The sequence below is a fragment of the Letharia lupina genome (genome assembly GCF_014066315.1).
Source record: "Letharia lupina isolate WasteWater1 chromosome Unknown contig_5, whole genome shotgun sequence".
Lineage (NCBI taxonomy): Eukaryota > Fungi > Ascomycota > Lecanoromycetes > Lecanorales > Parmeliaceae > Letharia > Letharia lupina.
The window spans coordinates 132658-153325 of NW_023502974.1; the positions used below are offsets into that span (position 1 = coordinate 132658).

The 20668-nt window shown below is 50.1% G+C and overlaps 9 protein-coding genes across 9 annotated transcripts; 4 read left to right on the forward strand and 5 right to left on the reverse strand.

The window, feature by feature from the left end:
* Positions 1–381: 381 nt before the first annotated feature.
* On the forward strand, positions 382–1353 carry HO133_008295 (uncharacterized protein; the record flags this gene model as incomplete). The annotated part of the gene is made up of 1 exon (XM_037299162.1): positions 382–1353. One exon carries the CDS (start codon positions 382–384, stop codon positions 1351–1353), a length of 972 nt encoding a protein of 323 aa, XP_037155163.1.
* A 1481-nt stretch (positions 1354–2834) lies between these two features.
* HO133_008296 (uncharacterized protein) lies at positions 2835–4508 on the forward strand (the record flags this gene model as incomplete). The annotated part of the gene is made up of 2 exons (XM_037299163.1): positions 2835–3087; positions 3235–4508. The coding sequence occupies 2 exons, from the start codon at positions 2835–2837 to the stop codon at positions 4506–4508; spliced, it is 1527 nt and encodes a 508-aa protein (XP_037155164.1).
* A 2870-nt stretch (positions 4509–7378) lies between these two features.
* HO133_008297 (uncharacterized protein) lies at positions 7379–8099 on the reverse strand (the record flags this gene model as incomplete). Its single annotated transcript, XM_037299164.1, has 2 exons — positions 7379–7709; positions 7948–8099. 2 exons carry the CDS (start codon positions 8097–8099, stop codon positions 7379–7381), a joined length of 483 nt encoding a protein of 160 aa, XP_037155165.1.
* A 664-nt stretch (positions 8100–8763) lies between these two features.
* On the forward strand, positions 8764–9570 carry HO133_008298 (uncharacterized protein; the record flags this gene model as incomplete). The annotated part of the gene is made up of 1 exon (XM_037299165.1): positions 8764–9570. One exon carries the CDS (start codon positions 8764–8766, stop codon positions 9568–9570), a length of 807 nt encoding a protein of 268 aa, XP_037155166.1.
* A 38-nt stretch (positions 9571–9608) lies between these two features.
* HO133_008299 (uncharacterized protein) lies at positions 9609–10864 on the reverse strand (the record flags this gene model as incomplete). Its single annotated transcript, XM_037299166.1, has 3 exons — positions 9609–9894; positions 9968–10480; positions 10806–10864. The coding sequence occupies 3 exons, from the start codon at positions 10862–10864 to the stop codon at positions 9609–9611; spliced, it is 858 nt and encodes a 285-aa protein (XP_037155167.1).
* A 668-nt stretch (positions 10865–11532) lies between these two features.
* On the reverse strand, positions 11533–13204 carry HO133_008300 (uncharacterized protein; the record flags this gene model as incomplete). Its single annotated transcript, XM_037299167.1, has 5 exons — positions 11533–12351; positions 12407–12546; positions 12610–12642; positions 12847–12929; positions 13107–13204. 5 exons carry the CDS (start codon positions 13202–13204, stop codon positions 11533–11535), a joined length of 1173 nt encoding a protein of 390 aa, XP_037155168.1.
* A 1520-nt stretch (positions 13205–14724) lies between these two features.
* On the forward strand, positions 14725–15230 carry HO133_008301 (uncharacterized protein; the record flags this gene model as incomplete). The annotated part of the gene is made up of 2 exons (XM_037299168.1): positions 14725–15018; positions 15087–15230. The coding sequence occupies 2 exons, from the start codon at positions 14725–14727 to the stop codon at positions 15228–15230; spliced, it is 438 nt and encodes a 145-aa protein (XP_037155169.1).
* Positions 15231–16612: 1382 nt separating this feature from the next.
* HO133_008302 (uncharacterized protein) lies at positions 16613–18596 on the reverse strand (the record flags this gene model as incomplete). The annotated part of the gene is made up of 7 exons (XM_037299169.1): positions 16613–16710; positions 16767–17335; positions 17383–17451; positions 17508–17539; positions 17610–17726; positions 17791–18205; positions 18481–18596. The coding sequence occupies 7 exons, from the start codon at positions 18594–18596 to the stop codon at positions 16613–16615; spliced, it is 1416 nt and encodes a 471-aa protein (XP_037155170.1).
* A 685-nt stretch (positions 18597–19281) lies between these two features.
* Positions 19282–20370, reverse strand: HO133_008303 (uncharacterized protein; the record flags this gene model as incomplete). Its single annotated transcript, XM_037299170.1, has 1 exon — positions 19282–20370. One exon carries the CDS (start codon positions 20368–20370, stop codon positions 19282–19284), a length of 1089 nt encoding a protein of 362 aa, XP_037155171.1.
* Positions 20371–20668: the final 298 nt, after the last annotated feature.

Below are 20668 nucleotides of genomic sequence, written 5' to 3' on the forward strand. Positions count from 1 at the left end.
ATGATGCTCTTACGGGTGAATGTTGCTGATAAAGATTGTAGGGAGACTTATACCCAGGCTCATCACTAGGCCGTCACGGATCAGGTCCAAGACAATTTCTGAACCAAGTTCAAATTCGACTCGTCCCGGAACCTTCACATCCCGTTACTACATATTCTCCACGTCTACATCCTCCTTCTCACATTCAGGCACGTAGTTGTCTCATAACCTCGCCGTGCTCGCAATATCGACACTACTCGGACTTGTGGGATCTGCCCAAGCGTATATACCCAAATCCTGGACTTCCAAAACAAATTTTTCAGTCTCCAAAAGAAATTGAGAAAGATTTCCTCGAACCTCCAAGACACAAAGGATTCATATCTCACCAGACATCTACTGGAAATGTTCTCAACCGAAGCCAAGAAGCGAAATATCAATCATGGCCACAACTCAGCAAGTCATGATCGGAAGAAAACTACTGCTTGGAATACCATAGAGTACGATCTGTATTCGATATGGCTTTTCACCTACAGCGACCTCAAGACCATCGTTGGACCCAAGACAGTATTCGGAATATTCAACAGCCTCCACGCTTCAGCTTTTGACCTACCTTGCCTTCAATACTCGACAGCGTTGAAACGATTACCATTGGTCGTCTTCTGGACATGGATCAACCTCTTACCGTTCTCAATCGATAACCAACGACAACCAGAAGCGATCAGGGAAGATGGCGTCAACAAGCCTTGGCGTCCTATGCCTTCGCAGAGGTTGACTCCACGTCAGGCGAAAATCTGGATGCTGGGACTCTACCCTGTTGCTGTTATGTCGAGTGCCTATCTCGGTGGTCTAAGGCAGTGTCTCTGCTTGATATGCCTAGGATTCTGGTATAATGATCTTGGAGGAGCCGATCAAAACCCCTTGATTCGAAATCTCATCAACAGCTGTGGATTCCTCTGCTATACATCAGGGGCAATGGAGGTGGCGTACGGAAGTTGGATATCCCTATCTCCAGGCTCACTCCTATTTCGATGGTTCAGCGTCATTGCCGCAGTGGTACTCACAACTGTGCACACGCAGGACATGTACGACCAGGCCGGAGATAGCTTACGTGGCCGCTGGACGGTTCCTCTAGCGATGGGCGATGGGCCCAGCAAAATCACTATTGCGATACCAATGGCGTTCTGGTCTTGGTTCGGGCCTCAGTTCTGGGCTCTGCACATTGCAGCTTACATCTTACCCGTGGGTCTAGGCTTGACGATAATACTGAGAACGCTGATCTTAAGGAGTGTTGTGGATGACAAGCGTACATTCCAACTCTGGAATCTTTGGGTCGTTGTCCTCTATCTCCTACCACTTCTGAGTGAGCAGAAGTAGCTTTCCGCCACAAAGGATGGAGTAGAATAGCAAAAGCGAGATACTCGAATGCAGTCAATGATTGAATACAACAAACACCTCATGCTGAGATCGTATCAGTGCTTCCGAATCCCTGTGTTGCTTCCAAAGACTCAATGAAATGGTCCCAGCTGATCTTTTCCTTTCCGCTTGTTCTTAGATGTGGGATTCCGATATCTCGCACACCAATTTGGACACCATGATCGTTTTTTCATACTCTGCGGTTGTGTGCCTCGATTGCACGAGGCTCAGAGCTGAGCAAAAGATAAGAGAGTGCAAGAGCCAATAATGATCCACCCTCGATGCACGCTTTCAGATGGTCACGTAGCGTGAACAAGAGAACGGAAGTGCTTGCATGTTCCTTTGCATGTAGTCTTTGATGTCGGAAAAGGAAGCTAGTTATTGACTCGCATCATAGGATCATGTTCTCAGTCATTAAGGTGGTTGAATGACATGTAGGCAATCAGGCATCAAGTCTGAGGATTTAAACTAGGAACAGATCAGCGCAGATGGACTCGTTCGTGTATGCTTGGACCAAAGAATGAAATCAATAAGTTCTATGACTGTGCTTTAGACAAGTAAAAATAGGTTGGGTGGTTGATCATGGACTGCAGTTGATGCCGGCTCTGCTCTCGGTTAATACGTTGTGATTACCTTAGCGTTTAATCTCGTATCCGGCCCGGAGGTATCTACAAGTATGTAGATTAAGTAGGGCACGTATGCCTTGACCTTGTCATCTATCGAGTACATTCCAGCCTGTTATGATCGCGCGTAGCTGTCGGACGTACTCGTGCTAATAGAGAGGCTTTTTTCAAAGTAGGTCTATCGGTAAGTGCTTGAACAAGGGCTATGGCTTTGGAGTTTTAGATCCTTTTGGAACTATCGTAGGCTTAGGATCCTTCCTCACGTGATCAAGATCATATTTGACATCTTCTTATGAGGCATTGTGTGATTGTTTAGGCTAGTCTTTCATCTGAGACGGCGCGTTGTTTTGATTGGCTGAACCCCTGAATACCTACCTGTACCTTACTTTATTTACTTTACTTTACCTTACTTATTGAACCCTGCCAGACGATAGGATACGCGCGAGTGCCAAGGCGCGCTCATCCTGTTCTGATCCGTCGTAGCCCGGAATTGTCCTTGGCACAGATGATGTAATTTCTGTCACAAAAAAAAAATTGTTTCTTGTAAAAAAATTTAGATGCGGTCCTTGGCTGCTGCATCATCCTCATTTCTCAGATCTTCTTGCACATGTCTTCTTGCATATACGAAAGCGTGAAAGAAACTCTTGAGCCGTCGAGTGGGTCAAACATCCCAAAGTCGCGTATAATATAATATTCCGATATGCGCAAGGAGTCGGACCTTAATTTCCCAGTATCAATTTTTCATTATTTTTGAAGTCGCATATCTCTCTCTTCTCCATAGCCACTTCACCGACTCTCTCTTACATCCATCCATCAGCAATGGACTTCTTCAAGCGCACTCTAACTTCTTCCTTGCACCCGTCTGCTACAGATGAGGACTTGGAAACTCTACTCAAGGCCGAGGATGGGGGAACCTCTTTCTCCACCAAATATGGTCTCCCAACCACAGCAAGCAGATTCATTAAGAAAATCGTTCTGGCAATCCTTCCAAACCCAATACAACGTCGCCTCGCACCCCATTTCTATAAACCCTCACGAATTCATTCGACCTCATATCTCGATGGGCTCCGCGGTACGTGCATGTCGCATTTCATTTTTCTAACCTGTGCTACAATCCAAGATGTGAGACACGTGTCTATCGTCAAATGCCGGAGTTACCTCTTTTCAAAACTCAGATCCTTGCGCCGCAAGAAAAAGACTGACTCGGACATCTTCACAGGTATCGCGTCTTTCATCGTCTTTGTCCACCACTTTACAAATTGGGTGAATCCCTATCTGGCCTACTATGGCGTGGATAATGAGAAACGGCCTTCCTCTCTCGTGCAATTACCCTTTGTCCGAGTTATTTACTCCGGCAGGCCCATGGTCCATGTCTTCTTCGTTATATCCGGCTTTGTTTTATCTAGAAAGCCCCTTCGACTGGCCCGCGCTCACAAATTCGATGAGCTCCACAAGACTCTCTCATCCTCGGTCTTCCGACGCAGTATACGTCTCTACTTACCGGCAGCTTTCTCGACGTTCTTCGTCCTTTTGCTCATCCGCGCCGGCTGGGCTCGGCAACCGGTCGACGGCGGGTTTCTAGCTCAAGTGGGAGACTGGACCAGTGCAATGTTTGACATGACAAAGCCGTGGCAGTGGGATGTGATCCAAAATCTTCGATACGACATGCATACGTGGACGCTTCCAGTCGAGATGTCTATGTCGATGCTACTATTCGTTACAATAACCGGTCTTTCAAGATGCAAAGTGCCGATCAGACTTGGTATGATGATAATGATCATGCTGTACTGCTTCCAAAGCGGACGCTGGGCGGCCGTCGAGTTTCTAGGTGGTGCCTGGATTGCTGAAGTCGACTTGATACAGGAGGAACGTGCTACTAATGCGGGAAATCTTCAATCGACTGCCCCTGTAGAGCATCTCGACGGCGACCAGCTTAACCCAACCGAACTTCCCAAAGCCGCTACGTGGAGCGGCCTATGTTGGACCCTTCTCTGGTGGCTCCAACTCGCAATCGCACTCTGGATATGCGGCTGGCCGAACCACGACGTAGAGAAAGCCCCGGGACTAGCCTGGCTAGTCAAGCACGCACCGGAACCCTATTTCTCCCTCGGCGAAGAACACTACACTGACTGGAGAGCTACACCGTGGTACATATTAGCGTCGCTCCAAATCGTCTTCGCATGCCAGCAACTGCCTCCATTACAAAGATTCCTGACGACCGGTCCCATTCAATATCTGGCATCCATATCGTTCGCGCTCTATCTTATGCACGGTCCGCTGTTCGATAGTATCGGCGGGAAGATCATGACTCCGATATTGCATTCCGTGACCAGCATGGACGAGGCCGGAGTGTGGGAGTTGTTCTTCGTGTGGATCGCAGGGCTTTTCGCGTTGGGCATTCCTTGTTTGTGGGCTGCCGATTTGTTCTGGAGATTCATAGACCGGCCCTGTGTTGATTTTGCCAGGTGGGTGGAGAGCAAATGTACTGATTAAGGTGCCTTGAGAAGAGGCATGGAGTGTACATACATACGTATCGGCACGGCTCAAAGCGGGCGGTCTCCGGGGTTTGCTGGGAGCTGCTGGTCGGCTGCTAATAATTAGGCAATTACTAGCCTTAATAAGTTGGCACGGGCAAGGACGACAAGATGATAAGATTTCGCCCCTGAAGCTGTGAGACAAGATCCTAGTTTCCCCCAGGGCCTCCTCTTCGAGCCTTCCAACCTCTACATTCACACACTATGGGGAGTAGAGACCCATGTCCCACCATTTCTCTTCCCAGGCCCGCTCCATTCAGCAACCACCCTTCCGAACAACGAGATCCAATCCGGGAATTCTTATGCCGGTCAGCAAATCTTCCCAATGTCAATCGGTTCAAACCATTTACCCACACGACCTCCCCCCAGCCAACCCCTTCCTCTGAACATCCATCCGTGTAGCCCTCGCCATCTCTACCCTAAAAAAAGATAACCACCGAACCGTTTAAGCACAGCCTCCTTCTCCTCCTCCTCCTCCTCGTCATCTCCACCCTTCCCCACCTTCCATCCATCAATCAGGTTGCATAGCAAGCCCGACTTATCCATCCTCAAACTCCCCACCTCTTCAATGTCATTCACTCTCAGCAACCGATGCCCCAACCCTCTACTCTGGCTCTTGGCGCGTCCTGAGATCTCATCTCATCTTGCCGACGCCCGGCCTCCTTTCTTTCTTTCTTCCTTTCTTTCTTTCTTTCCTTCCAGACAGGACCATCCCACAGCGACAGGCGAAGCTTTCCCCGAGTCCAGTCCCGCTCCGCGTACAAAGCTGGCCGGACCTGATAAAAAGGCAGCCAATACCGCGATCCGTGGAGCGAGATGGCCGTGCGGAGTGCGGGATGGGATAAGCCAGCAGGGCAGGCGATATGCAGTGAGCATAAAGGAAGAACAGGACGCCAAGGTGGAAAGAGAGCTGGCCGGATGGACGTAGCCGTGCGGAGAAGACGCCAGACCCGCACGCTGACCGAGTGCCGCCGTAAGAGAGAGAGAGAGAGTTGTGGAGCAAAGGCCACGCGTAGAGGGCGAAGAGCGTGGACTCTCCGATCAAGGTTGTAGGGGTCGCTGCCATTCAGGCAGGCGCGGTGTCCGGAAAAAAGCTGACGGGTTTGACGAAACTTCTCCGAAACAGCGTCATTCGTCGACGGCCAAAAAAGCCCCCGAATGAGATTGCAGAAGTCCTGCGGTTGAGGCGCGGTGTCCGGAAAAAAGCTGACGGGTTTGACGACGTCTTCCTCAATGATCTGCCTTTGACCTGCAAGGATGGTCAGATATCCTTTGACAGGAAGAGCGCATCTACTCTGATCTCTAACCCCCAACGATACACCAAGACGAAGAAAAGGCGAGCCTTCTCCGGTGACCAATCGACATCCTCCAAAGGGCGCTGTACGAGTACGACGTCAAGACACGAGACTTCAACGAGCCGCGTCCGAGACTTCGACGAGCGATGCGATCGATCAACGAAAATGGATACTTCCAGCTCTTGACGCCGAGCGGCCATGCTCCAAACGCGAACGCAGTTATAAAATTCTGAAAGAGCCGACTCTACCGTACCGAAGCTGTACAGGACGCGGGAGCGAAAAGAGGGCCGGAAAAAGTAGGAGGATCGATGGAGCGGAAAAGCCGCACGTGCGTAAAGGACAAGGGAGGATGAGCAGGCGAGAATGTGATGACAAAGTCGACTCGCGCTGCGATTGCGGAGTCTTGCGATCACGGGAGTTGTCCGACAAGAGGAAAAGGGGGAGGGGGAAGTGATGATGCTAAGAGCTGAGGTCTTATCATTGGTTGTACACTTCGGTGGGTATCAGTTAAAATGGATTAACTAGTCGTTTCAAATATCCCTGAACTCAGAGTTGTTCGATGCAGGAAACACCGCTTTCCTTTCCTTCACTTGAATGGAAAATGGTTTAGGTCAACTTGTTCACAGGGTCGCACCATTCCGACAGCGCACCTCTCTCTCGAGGCTCAAAAACTTTCGCATCACCTCTCTGCATATGCGCCTTCCACTATCTTGCATTCCCTTTCTCCCTTAGCAGTTGATCGAAGCGGGTACAAAACTTACAATCGCCGTTGACGGGACGCACCATCTATCAGCGAAGAGATCTTTCTTTCTTTCAACCATTCCACGCTCTTCGCGAAGCTGTTCTCTAGTCGAGATTTCCAGACTTTTCCACTCTGCTACTTGATACCCGAATGCGAATCGTGTTGCGGAGTATGTATGACCGCTCGTCACTTTTCCCGACCGGCACTCTGTCTATTACTTACCTTACTCAGGTGCATTTCCCCAAGTCTTCCTAGCCTTTACGGGCCAGGGCGCTGTCCAAATACGTCTCGGCGTGAAAGTTCGATTCGAGGAATTCATTTAAGGATTTGCTCCGCATTGGGCAGTGTGCAAAGATCGATCACTCAGTCTTTCACCTGCGCCTTCTTCATCTGACCACATCTGAAAGTGCTGGCGTTCGCTGTACCGAGGTACGAGTCCAATTTTTGAATCGAAATTGTAGATCAGCAGTCCAGGCTATGCACAAGAAGAGATAGAGATAGAGACAAATTCCGGGCTATGGTAATCGCATTAGCATGTACACAGCATACACAGTACACAGAAGCCTGTGAACAAGATGTCAAATGTGAAAGCTTCACGACTCTTTTGTGGACAACACATGTATACATGCCGCTCGATTGTGTGAGACATCCTCAAAACTTCAGTCCCACACATCCTGTCCCCTGGGTCCAAATGAATCGATGCCTCTCACATCCGAGAACAGCCCTAAAATCAGTCCTAGCTCGGTGAGAGACTCACAACTCTCGGTAAAGACCTTTCCGAGCTTGGGGACCTTATTCGCCTTTTGCTTTGCTAAACACTCCACCCGTTGAGTCACTGTTTTTCTTACTTAACACGATCCCAGTCAATGTCACTGATTCTACGGAGACCGGCAGCACATTTATCATTCGATGTGCCTCTGAATTTCTTGGACCATATCCGAACATCCTACAATCGAGGCGAATCTTCTTCAGAACCTGGAACCATTGAAGCAAACCCATGAAGTCGCCCTTTTCGATTCTCTCGCCACGTGTGTCTGTTGAATCGGTCAGTTCCAAGTTGACGAGCCTGTGACTCGCAGACTGCAATAGGCTCTGTACGATCTTACTTGGCTCCACTTCGTCCCTTGGAGCAAAGTCATACAGGAATTTCTGCAAGGCTGCGAGCTTTTTCTGTGGCTGTCAAGTACGGAAAGGAATGCACAGTGGCTTGCAGCTCCTCCTGAAGGTCATTGGCGATTTCCTTCGCCATTTTAACATACCCAGCGATGTCAAGTTCCTCAAAAAGAGCTCGAAGAAGGTATACTGGAGGGGGAAAACAAAGGCCACAGGACGTGTACCCGCTATAGGAGATACAAGAGTACAGCTGTTTCATCTCCTTGTGCTTCGGAAAAGTCGTAGCGGATACGGCATAGAAGCATTTGCAGCGGATAAAAAAGTTGTCGACGTCATCACGTAGGAGAGACTTCGTGGCCTGCTCCAGCGTCTCGTTTGGGCGCTGTACGAGCTGAGGCATGGTCGCTGGTATGGCGGTGTCCGAAAACGGGTAAAGCAAGAGTTCGTGTCTTGCTACACGATCGCTTGGGGAGACAGATTGAGCTTGAGGTGGAGGCTTTATGTGATTCGCTGCCCGCAAATATCACATATCACACAGACGTTGCATCAGTGTCTAATCGCACGTATGATGATGTTAATGTTGGATTAGATGAGTAACAGGCGAGAGGACATGTCAACGCAGTGCCGCAGCAGTTGTATTCATTATGGGGATGGCCATAAAGAGTTTGCCACCGTGTTGGTCAAATCCTAATTCCGTTTTGGCCCTCTCTGGCAACGCATATGGCAATCCATACGAGTAAGAGGATCGGGTCCAGGACCTTATAGCGAACGAGTCAGAAAACAAACACCCTTGGCTGCTGCTTGAGAGACTCCAGTCAGCGCAATTAGCGTTTTGCGTTGGCCGTGTCCGCAACACATTGTGGTCCAACGCCAAGTTTGATTTTGAGTCAAGAACACAGGTGCGGGTTTTGAGGCTGCAAGGAGCTTTCAATTGTTCACGGCTCGGGCGGGGCTAGAGAAAGTCTTGGCGTCTGTGGGGAACGGTAGTCGCGTCCTGAATTCCTACATTACGCGCTTGCTCAAGAAATCGTATCAAAACAGGATGATAGTACCAACGCTGGAAAATGTACCTGCCGCCACATGAACCAGACTCGCCAACGACACCTCACACCGCAAACGCACCCATCATCCTCCCCTCCACCCTCCCCCCCCCTCCGGCGCCCGCCATGCCCCCCACCTCCCGCCTCGCCACCCTCAACGAGCTCCCCCTCCCCACCTTCCTTGCCCAACTCTGGCCCCGCGACGACCCCCGCGTCGAGACCCCCGGCCCCGCCGACGGAGGACCGTGGCGCGTCCGACTGCGCGCGTCCGACGGGCTCTCGGAAGCGGAACTGACGGCGTGTTTCCGGCTGGTGCGGGATTCCAGCGCCGCGGACTACGGGGCCTCGGCCTCCGGGTGGCGGCCGGGGAGGAAGCGCGAGGAGATGCGGTTGCGGGACCTGCGGTACATGTTGCTGGGCCGGTCGGCGGCGGGGGGGGAGCCGGAGGGGGAGGAGTGTTTGCCGGTGGGTGGGTTCTTGTCGTTTATGCTGACGTGGGAGGATGGGATTGAGGTCATCTATTGCTATGAGATCCATCTGGACGAGAGTGTGAGGGGGAGGGGTGTGGGAAAGCGGTTGATGGGACATTTGGAGGAAGTGGGCAGGAAGGCTGGGGTGGAGAAGGCGATGTTGACGGTGTTTAAGAGGAATAAGGCGGCGATGCAGTTCTATGAGCGGTTGGGCTACGAGGAGGATGAGTATTCGCCCAGGCCGAAGAAGTTGAGGAATGGCGTTGTCAAAGAGTTGGATTATTTGATCATGTCGAAGTCACTGATCGGTGGGGTCAAGAATCACCAGGAGGAGGGACAGAGGAAACGAAAAGCTGGATGAAAACGCATTGGGATGCGGCTCAATTGATCATTGGATGTCTATATCTGTCTGACATCTTTGCCTTTCATCTCCGGCCTCTCGACTTCCCATTCGTCTCGAAGGACCGCGAACAGGGAATCCGCAACAATCTCCGACAGGCCGAGACTCCAGACGAGAGTAATGGCATAGAAAAAGTTTGCGTTGCCGGAACCCGCATAGATCCAGAGGTAGTAGAAGGCAGGGCCCAGCAAGCTCGCGTACAGGATCGTGGCCATGGCGAAAAAGGTATACCGCATCACTGCCGAGCTGTCAATACCCGAAGATGAGATGGCCATTTGGGCAGGGCTTACAGGGGAAAATGTGTCTATACAATGGCAGCATAGCAAAATACAAAGACGTATCCGAAATGCTCGGGTACGGCTTGAATATTGCAAAGATGCCCAGCAATGTAGTGATGACGAACAGCGGCTGCGTGCGAAGACGAATGCATAAAGCCCCAACGTAGCCCCCCAAATGCAGCCAGAATACACCCAGGAAGAATTCCCTGAACGAATCGAACATCTCAATGAAAAAATACCACCAGAGCCCCACATTTGGTGTCAAGTCCGGCAGAAGCAGGTGGACGCCATATGTAGATGCCAGATACTCGGATGAACCTCCAGTCAGAACTTTTGAGAGATGCAAGAACCACGCTATGCTTGCGGAAAAGACGGAGAGGTATGTGGCAGTCGAAAAAGTTGCATTTGGAGGCGCCTTTGTCTCTCTTGCTTTCCGATCATAGCAGAGTAGGATCAGAGGAGGAAGTAAAAGGGCTGGATAAAGCGACAGGTATGAGGCGAGACCCAGAGCAAGCATGGAGGTGATGGGTTTGCTGGAGACGGCCTGGGCAATGGCGTAAAGGATGGCGCAATTCGTGAAGACGCTTGTTGGTCTGCCTATACATGTAGCGATGGTGAAGGGATTGAATAAGTATCTATAGCCCCGTTAGTCTAGAGACAGCCTCCTATGGATCATACACCCTTACGCGGCGGCTACCGCTATGCTATCCCATTTCATATCCTTCCTCGGCGATGTGAACAGACGTGAAGAGCGTGACTCGCCAGACTCTGTGATACGTATGAGGGCATTGGCGCAGAGAAGGTCGAGGAGGATGTAGAGGAGGGCGGTCAAGGGCAAAAAGAGGGAGGAAGGGATGAGGGCGAAGAGTGGTAGCAGCAATGGGGCCTTGAGAGGAATGGTTAGCGGAAGAAAGTGACTCGTGCGCGGCCAGTGGAACATGCCTGGTGAAAGACGCCGCCGTCGTAAGGGGAGACATTGTGAGTATAGAGGAAGAGACCTTCTCGCACTGGCAAACCGTCAGTTATGAGTTGTATGCAGGTGAATTGGCACGAGGTCTTACATCGCTTGAAGCTGGTGACCGGAGTGGATATCTCTACACGTCCGGTAAGAAGGTCAGGTAAGGAAGGGAAGGCGAAGAAAAGTACGAGTCTAAGAGCTGCTGCGGAAGTGAAAAGGGTGGCTTTCCGCCGGTCTATAACCATGTTTAAAAGTTGGAAATGCACACCCCCATTTATCGATCGACTCGAGGTCCGCAACTGCAACTCCGCGCTGGTACTCTCGCGCGCGCCAATCTCGCGCGCCAAGTCCCACTTACTCTACCCCTGAAACTACCTACTTTATAGACTGCCGATTTCAGCCCTACCTTACCACTTACTAGCAACAATACCAAAATTAACCATTCAGTATGATTAATCATGATAGCTACATCACCGTCTAACATCTTTGAGGCTCCTAGAGTACCCCTGTCAGGCTTTTCATTGGTGCGTGCTTGTGTTGCGGCTGCTCAACAGAGTATCCATAGGATGTTAAACAAATATTCGGCGGGGTAGGTCGGTACAAGTAGGGCTGAAATCGGCAATCAATTCTTCCAGCACCACAGGGGCGAGTGTTCGCCAGGAGTCCTGCGCTCAACGGATCTAGTACCTACCCTTGGAAGCCAAACGGGCACTTTCCACCGACTTGCACCGCGCCGGCAGGACAAGAGGAGCCCTTCGACAGGTAGATCGGTAACGATGACAGGCAAGCGACATCCAACGAGCCGTCCGCATCGATATTGACCGCCGAACCTCCAGCCTTGCCCTCCAAAGTGCAGTCATAAGCGCCGTCAAACAGCACTGACATGTCCACATTCGACGTTTCAATGTATTCCAACAGACCATATGCAGTTGCCTCGTACCCGACTTCCTCTATTACAGGTAGCCTCCCCGAAAACAGCACCCAGTGGTCGGGCTCGTTGATTTCATACTGCATCTGGGTGACTTGACTCCAGTAGAAAGCTTTGTCGTTGTGGTCTTTGCAGACATCGCCGAGAGATGTGCATGTGCGGCTGTGCTGGAAGACCTCTTTGAAGAAAGTCTTCGTCGTGGGTGTTGCAGAGAAGTGGGACTGCGACAGGGTTTCGCCGACCAAGTAGGTTGTGAAAGCGGATGTTATGCCGGCAGCTGGCTGCGGGAGATTAAAGGAGGTAGGACCAGAGTAAAGCCCATGGGCAGCCCAGGAAGTGAATGTTGGCACATCGCTCATGATAAGGCTGAGAGCTGACTGTAGCATATATCCAGTACAAGCAGTCATGTTGGCCAAATCAGTCTCTGTGGTCATGTAATCGCTGATGTTATATGGTGAACCCAACAAGATGGAGCTGACTGCTTCTGTGTTCTGAAGGCTCTGTGTGAAAGCCTGTACCGCAGCGACATTGACATCCGGATTGATCCGTTGTGGTCCGCTTGCTAAGACTGACGGTATCTGCCGAACGGGTCAGTGAGCTACTTATTGAGGGCGAAGTGGGCAGCCAATTCACCCCCCAGAATGGTAATCCAGCCAACAATGCCTTCAGTACGTTGCCATTGTTGAGTACCGCCCCAAACTCATATCCGGCAAGGATCTGATGAAGTTTTGCGTATTCTGAGTCGCTTCCATCAATGTCACCGCTTTGTAAGGCTGAAAAGAGTGATCAGCGCTGGCCGCGATTTCGGACGCAAGGAATCGCTGATCACGACTCACCAGCATAGTACGAGCTGAAAAGATTGTTGATAGCTACAATGTTACGCACAACATATCCGGCCTTTAATGCAATGCTCGGGCCGAGGTCGGAACTTATCTGGTTCAAAATACATTGCTGAAAGTTGAGCGTAGTACAATCTGAACCTGGTTTGGCATACGCAAAGCGTAGGAAGCATGTTGTCCACGGCTCTTGGGGATGGCAGCAATTCATGCCGTCACTACCAGGCACCTGACAACTGGGCACGGTCCGATTCCATTCCGCAAGATAGCCGGAAATGTTCAGCTCATCCCAGCATGTGGTACTTGCAACGCTGCTGAAACTGGTACAATTGACCGCTTGTCTGGTCTCAAGGTAGGCGAGGTGAGAGTCAATATATTCTGATGAAGCTGCTGCGGAAAGGAGACATGCCGAAGCTGCAAAGACTAAGGAAGAAGAAAACAACATTTTGAAGGAAAGGGTATATCACTTCGTAAAAATTGGTTGTGCAGTCCGAGACCGTTCGCTCCTAGTCTTGTTGAAGTAGACTGCTTGTAGATTTTCCTCCGTCGTAATCTCATCAGAAGAATCGCCCACAACAGATTCGGGAATTTGCATTTCGCATATGCAGAAAGAAAACCTCGTCGTCCCTCGGCGCCTTCTGCGGTCTTTACTGCATGTCGCTAAATCCTGTAGGAAGTGGATGAAGATAAGTTTATGCGGTAGGAAGTGTACAGTGCGCTTATATTTCTTGAGGCTCAGATGTCGCAGACTTCCCACACATGCGCTACCGTCAGATCACACTGGAGCTTAGATCCTGTCCATACAGCTTTAGCAAAAGCTCCAGGACATTTCTCAAGAGCAGAACCAAAAGTGCCTCTCTCTCCGTGAGTAAGATGGAGTCCTTTTCACTTATGAGACTGACCGCTAACTCACCTTCGGAAGACCCAGATTCCTCTCCAGCACTGAAGTCCACAGCGAGCTCGCGATGATGAACGTGCAGTTCCACCTGACGTAAGAAACAAATCCACCCATGCTGAGAACCATTTTCCGCCACCTTCATTCTCCGCGCTTCCATGACGAGTCAGACGAGTCTTGCATTGTCTTATCAGTTGAAGCATCGCCGACGATAGCTCTTCACAAGCTGCTTTGTCACCAGTCGAGAGACAGTGCTATTGTGAGTTACTCCCAGTCATACAGTTACGACCGAAAAGGGTTTTCAAGCATGTGAGTAGTTTATACCTTGGTGAGAGTATGTGGTCCGAGCGGTAAGCCTGGAAGTAGCTACATACGGTATTATAATTTGTCTTCCTCTCAAGCTATCAGTCGTTCAGTTGCCACACATAATCGTTCACAGTGCATTCATAGTCTCTCATTGGTCGTGTTGATTTTCGATGTGAAGTGTCCTATACTACTCTCTCTACGGGACGTGATCCCCGAGACGGAATGAAAAGGCGCATGGATTGATTAGTACTACCGTTGTATTTAGGTATAGTGTAACGCAATACATATTTAGCACAGCCGATACTGAATCGTGAGTTGAATGAAACGACTTCGGCCCCTAGGGTCCCTGTATAAGAAATAGAGATTGGCTGATAGGGAGCGAAGCACCCCAACTAGGTGGTCTTGTGGTGGAAAGGGTTTTAGGGACATGAGACTCTAGGCTTATGCGGTGATATTGGTGGAAGCATCTCAGCAGCATCCAGCATGACGTAGTAAAACATTCAACGAAGCAGCAGATAAGAAGCATATTTGGTTGTGCTCGGCGTCAAGCTCACGTTTGAAAGATGTCGAGCATCAATTTATGGTGCCTAGCTGAGAGCCAGGAACGTGACGCTTGCACTTACGGAATCATCATTATCAACTTCCGAATGCACTGCGTAGGACAAAAGTCCTATGCTGATTGAAAGACCTGCTTCATATACCTCAATACGAAGTTGAAGGAAGGAGGAAGAGTAAGGAAATTTACTTGTAGCTCTCGAGCCCTCTTTTCTTCGCTTGCGGAACCGTTCCGCCACAAGGCATCGTCGTCATTTCCAAATCTCGCTTTTATGATATTCCATGTCACCAACATCCGCCTTGAATTCTGCCAGCCTCGCTAACATCTTCTACAAGCTCTGGCGATCTCTGATACCTACATGCACCGCCTGGTCGCCCTCGCCCGCAGCTACGCCACAGCCAGCACGCGCTCCTCAAGACTTCCTCCATCCAAGCCGCCCCTATCCCTCGATCACTTCCTCCTACGCCAGCGTGTCATATCCCTCTACCGTACGATTGTCCGTGCATGCCATAAGATTCCGCCTCCAACGAAGGAAGAGATGAAAAAATACGCGAGAGAAGAATTTGAGCAGCATAGAGCCGTGGAGGATTTGAGGAAGATACGGTATTTGCTCAGTACTGGGAAGACGGAGTTTGAGCGATTGGGAAAGCAGGTCAGCAATATGGGCTGATGATAGTATGACACCTTGCCCAATGGGGATTGCTGCGATCAAGACCAAAGGGGCGCCCAGGTGTGGTTCAATCAGAAGGAATCCCATCTCAAGCAAGCCGCCGGAGGGCTGAGCAGCTGGATCAGACCATCCCGCAGCAGTGTTCAGGCCACAAAAAGACTATGGAGGACTACACTTACCAGCCCCTCTTCTGAATGCGGGAAAAATCGTAAGCTTGATTGGTATGCATCCGGCAAGCGCCTTTTCTGACTCTGTAGTCTGTGGACTGCTTCCAGTGTCCCTTGACGAATACCCTGATCATGCAGCAGTATCATATATTTTGGGCGATCCAACCTTGGATTACAGCATAACTCTTGCCCGTCGCCGGCCAATGACTACGGCTCATCTCCACTCGGGGCAGCAAAATCACCAAATCATACAGCCCGATGCCATCTTTATCGACTGGTCTAGCATTCTTGAAAGGCAACTAGTAGGTCTCTGTTCATGGGCACGATCTACAAACAAGCCCGACACGTTCTTGTCTACCTCGGTGAGGCTGGAGGACACGACGCCCAGGCAGTCGAGTTGATGAAGTTGCAGCAAATGGGTGCATTCATAGCCGAGAGCCCCAAGCAAGTATGACGCTTTACTGAACGGCGATGACCTAGTTCATTAGCTTGATCAATATCCCATCGATCTGACCCTGCAAGCTCTCGAACTATATATACTTTGAATCGTCAAGGCTACCCTGATGGCCGGTCTCATGACTCGAGCATTGCCGGCTTATCTTCCCCTGCAGACGCTGCTTGCGATGTTATATAGTCCATGATACTGCGTCCGTGGTTCACACGCACGTAGCTTTTCCAGGAAGCAGTCCTTTGCCGTCCATTACTGTCGTACTTGGCGCTCTGTCTTTCAATTGGGGAGGGATACCTCAATCATTGAGATGTACACATCGTTTCGACCCCGACCTCCTCACAGCCATACTTACCACAAGGTCTGGCGATTCAACGTTCAGATCCTAGGGTCGTGAGGACGGCAACCTACAGGATTGGACTTGAAGCCTTAAAGCCCGTAGGGTTCTACGATCAGGTTCCAGCAAACGCAGAGAATTCCTCGCTCTACGGCTTCAATCCCACCATTCCCGACCAAGCTTTGGACGATGGACTTGTTCAGATAGTCATGTGTTCGGACTTTGAGCCTTGCTACGTCCTTGTGTTTGATGGAACCTGAAGAAGTCGTCCACAAAAATTGGGTTTGCAATCAGACATGTTTCTCAATATGGCATGTGATGTGCCACTGAATGTGAAAGATGCTTTTCGAAGACGGATGCACTGATCAAGAGGGCTTTTTGAGAAGTCTAACCTGGTAGGAAGTTTTCGGATCATAGCCAAAATACGAATTTCGGATAGCATTTGACAATTGGTTTGAACCAAGAGTATTCTTATTCATGTAGCTCCGATCTACAAGGGGAACTTGCCCAAATCTCGTACAACATGATGTCCAGAAACCCCCAGCTCGCGCTGTCCGTGTCTATTATCCAGAGCTCCATGTTGTGATATGACGCCATCAGAAGGAATGGGGAAGATGAGCGCATCTAGTCGAGAAAGGTGAACAGATCCGTATGCACCACGTTCAGAGCACGGAGAGCTTCTCGTTCCGCGATCACGCACGAGATGCTGATCTCACTTGCGCCTAGATCTGTATAAGCACGAATTCCACACCACGGGTCACAAGGGAGGAGAGCCCACCTTGAGAGATCATCTCAATGTTGATATTGTTATCTCCCAGCGCCGTAAATAGCCTTCCCGCAATCCCAATACTCCTCTTCAACTGTAGTCCTACCAAGCTGATGATAGCCATATTCTTCACCACGTCCACACTCCCGTACTCACTCAACTCTTCAATCGCATGTTGCAAGTCCTTGTGCTGATTCAACAGGTCTTCTGCATCCTGTTCTCCGCCTCGGTCCTCGGGACCTTTGATAATTGGCATCTTAGAGTGCACCGCGAGACTGATATGGAACTGGTTCTTTTCGAAAAGATCGATGTTCAGTGACCAAGAAGCAAGGATCTTGCAGATCTGCGCGAGGAAATCTGCGTCTTCGACTTTGCGGTGGGAGTGGACGTTGACGACGGTGATTTGGTGCTTCACTGTTACGGCCGTTGGGCGCTTGGGATGGGATTGTAGGTTGGCTTGGGAGGATGGAGTGATAAGGGTGCCGGGGCTTTGAGGCGCGAGGACGTTCTTGATGCGGATTGGGATTGAAGGGAGACATTGCTCTACTGTGAAATGATGGATTACTTCAGAACCGTAGAAGCTGTGGAAAGGTTAGCATAGGTCGTTACGAAGATGGTATAGACGTGCGTTAGCTCATTGGCCTCTCTCGGGTCAATGGATGATAATAATTTGGCTGTTGGAACCTTGCTTGGATCGCTGTCCGTTGTCAGCTTAAGCACGACGGAAGACTGGATGAGTATGGGCATGTTTACGCAGTGTAGACGCCTGAAACTTCTTTCCAGACCTATCCACCAATTAGCGGATTTGTATCTGGCACTTCGTTGCGTGTATTAGGAGTGTGAGGGAAAACCAACCTGTAGCTCCTTCGCTTTCGTTCCGACAGCAGCGAGCGCAGCGCACAGATCGGAGTACCCACGTCCTAATTGCTTGAGCAAACCTCCTGGTAAAGGACCGAAGTACCCGGTTAAAACCTACCAAACTATCAGTCTCTGTGCATAAGGCGTGGCGGCGGAGTAGGCTGGGTCCATGTCATACCGGTACCTTGTCACCACAGAGCTCAATCCTCCGACTTATCGCATGAGCGACCTCTCGGTAGAATTCTTGATTAAACGACGGCGCTAGATTTGGTTCAATTACATCAGACAAATCAAGATATTGAGCCCGTATCCCATGATCTTCCAGAAGCGCCGTTAGATATTGAGCACTGAGCTTCTCCCCTACACTTAGGATCTTGTCCTCGGCCTCGGGAGGCACATCTTCTCTCTTCGGCAGCGAGTCGAGCAGCTTTTCAAGTGCATTACATTCGGCAGATATGTCCCGCTTTAATCTTTCTTCGATCTCGGGGTTTTTGAATTTCGCTGTGTTGAGGTGCTCATGCAGAATACCTGAGACAATGGCGCGATGGCCAGTTGAATTTGGTTTGACTGCCTCTCGGGCAGCTTTCAAAAGGCTTTAAATAGTCCCATGTTAGCATTTCGCACGGACAAAAGAGCCATCGGTCAGATCCAAATTGCTTTCTTGGCAATGATTCGAGGTACGACCGACCTGGTAGGACCAGATAGCTAGGAAAAGGCTTCATACCGATTAGTAGTACCCTCGGCTTTGGACTTACCACTCCTAGCGGAGCAGACGATGGCGATATTGTGGTTTTGAGAGAGGCTTGATCTGACAAAGAAACGAGTTCAGCGAAGCTAGTTGACGAAGGAGGAAGGGCTGACAATGTACAAGGCGATCCTGGCAATTTCTTGCGAAAACTTCCCAACCGAAGTACCTCCAAACTTCAAAAGTACACGCTGAGATGCCCTTCTGTGTTGCTCTTGGTGCTCAACCTGGGCTGCCATTTCAGAAATACTTGTCTATGTTATGAAAAATTCAAAAGTCACTCAATCGTATGAAAGGAATTTGCCAAGCCGTTTAGAACTGCCCTGATTCGCCAGCTGCTGCCGAGCCAAACGCGCTGACTGTGCCACCATCATTCGGACGCGTCCTACGATGTAAAGAGCAGAGTCTACATCAACTATCAGATTACAGGTTATGCAATCAAAACGGGAACTATTCAGATGGTGACAATCCGATGCTGTATATTCTTTGGCCTTGTGAGTATCGAGCTTGAGCAATATGACCAATCGTTCGAGCCAGATTGATTCCGTCTCCTATCTTGCATAGATACCGAGATCATTCAAAACCAATTTGGACTGAGGGGGAAGAGAGGGGAACCCGAGGACGACACTAACGCTTTTGTTTTGGCTGGCGTGAGATTGGGCCGGGACTTTCTACACGAAGTGAAATTTCATTTCCTTGATTGCTATCTCATGTACCATGTTCTTGCATTATCCGTGCAACTCTAGTCGGTAACGCGGCTAGCAACATGAAAAGATGTAATGTTATATAATTCGCTAATTCAGTTCATGACGGGCCGTAATTCTCGCTGATGCGAGAGCATATATAAAACCTCCTTGCTGACGCTCTGCTGAACCCGGAGATCCGAAGCCTTGAACGACGCACGCCTCGAGTGTAAGTACTCCACTACATCTTCTTACTCGACGTCCCCCTCTTAAGCGCATTATACGATCTCACCTTCTCCCCGGCCGCGATCCTCCGCTGCTTGCGCCGCCAATAGCTCTCCTTGGACTGCTGTCTCGCCTTCTCCAAGTTACCCTGGTCGTACTTACGCCTATAGTAGCCCTCCATGCGTCTCTCATTGATGCGCATTCTCTCCGTGGTCTGAGGCTTGGCGCAGGGTCTGCCCTTTTTCACTTCCCCGTTCGGCAAGATCGCCTTATTTTGAGATGGTCGGCTGCGACGGGATCTCTTTGCAATTGCGAATGAAGACGGTTTGTATTCTTCGTCAGAGTCAGGCGCATCGGAGATGTCGGAGTCGTTGTCATTGCCGGTGTTGGGGACAAACAGGTCGTCATGAGGAGCGCTTTGTTGTGTGATGTATCCAGGGAGAGCCCAGCCTTCGCGGATTGCAGTGGCAACCAAGTCTTCAGGGACAGCAGAGAGGGACAAGTCCTCGGGGTTGAAAGCTCCATCGTCTTGGTAGTTTGAAATTGGCTCATACTGAAACATCCCTGCTGTAGCCGGTAGAGGACCCATATTGCCATGCAGGAACAATGGGTGATCAATCGACGAGAATTGTTGCCCTGGCGGAGTGATTACTCCGAAGTTGTGTTGCGTCATCGTGTTGTCTGAGGGAAGTGGCTGCAGAGGGTAGTAAGGTGTGGGGTCAATTGGAGATTGAGAGAAGATCTCGGGGTCGGGGTAGTTGAATGGCTGTACTGGCTGCTCTAGAGGGCGCCATACCGAGCTGGGAAGAGTCTGTGACTGAGGAAGAAAGGAAACGTACCTCTGATCTGCAAGTGATGACTGTGGGGTAGTAGGTATGTCGAAGCCACCGTCAACGCTCTGAAGTGCCTGCTGGTTGAAGTCGAAATCATCGAAATCTAATGTTGCATCAGGCCGAGGTGCGTCAGCGAAGTCGCCTTCTGAAATGCCAAAAGGATACATGTCATTGAAGAATGGACCCTGTCCTGCTGAGTCATCTGGGTTTGTGAGGAGGCTGGGGTTCACGATGCTCTGATATTGAAAGTCGCCCATGTCGGAGACACCCATCTTGATGCCCTTCCTTAAGGGTAGTCTGTGTCCTGGTTGTTTGATAGTGATCTCTGTGAAGCGAAGGTCGTCGACCGACGTGTCTTGTTTTGTGACGGTATATATAGCGAAATTTCCTGTAGATGAGAAAGTGTATGTGGTTGAAATGCAGGAGAATATTGATCCTTTAAGAGACTCGAGAAAACAGTGTTAAAGGTCGAGTCCCTTGGTAATGGGATAACGAGATCTCTTTGTTGTGATCTCTTTGTGCGAGTGCAAAGACAAAGGATAGAAAATCGAAGCAAGGCAAACTTGATCA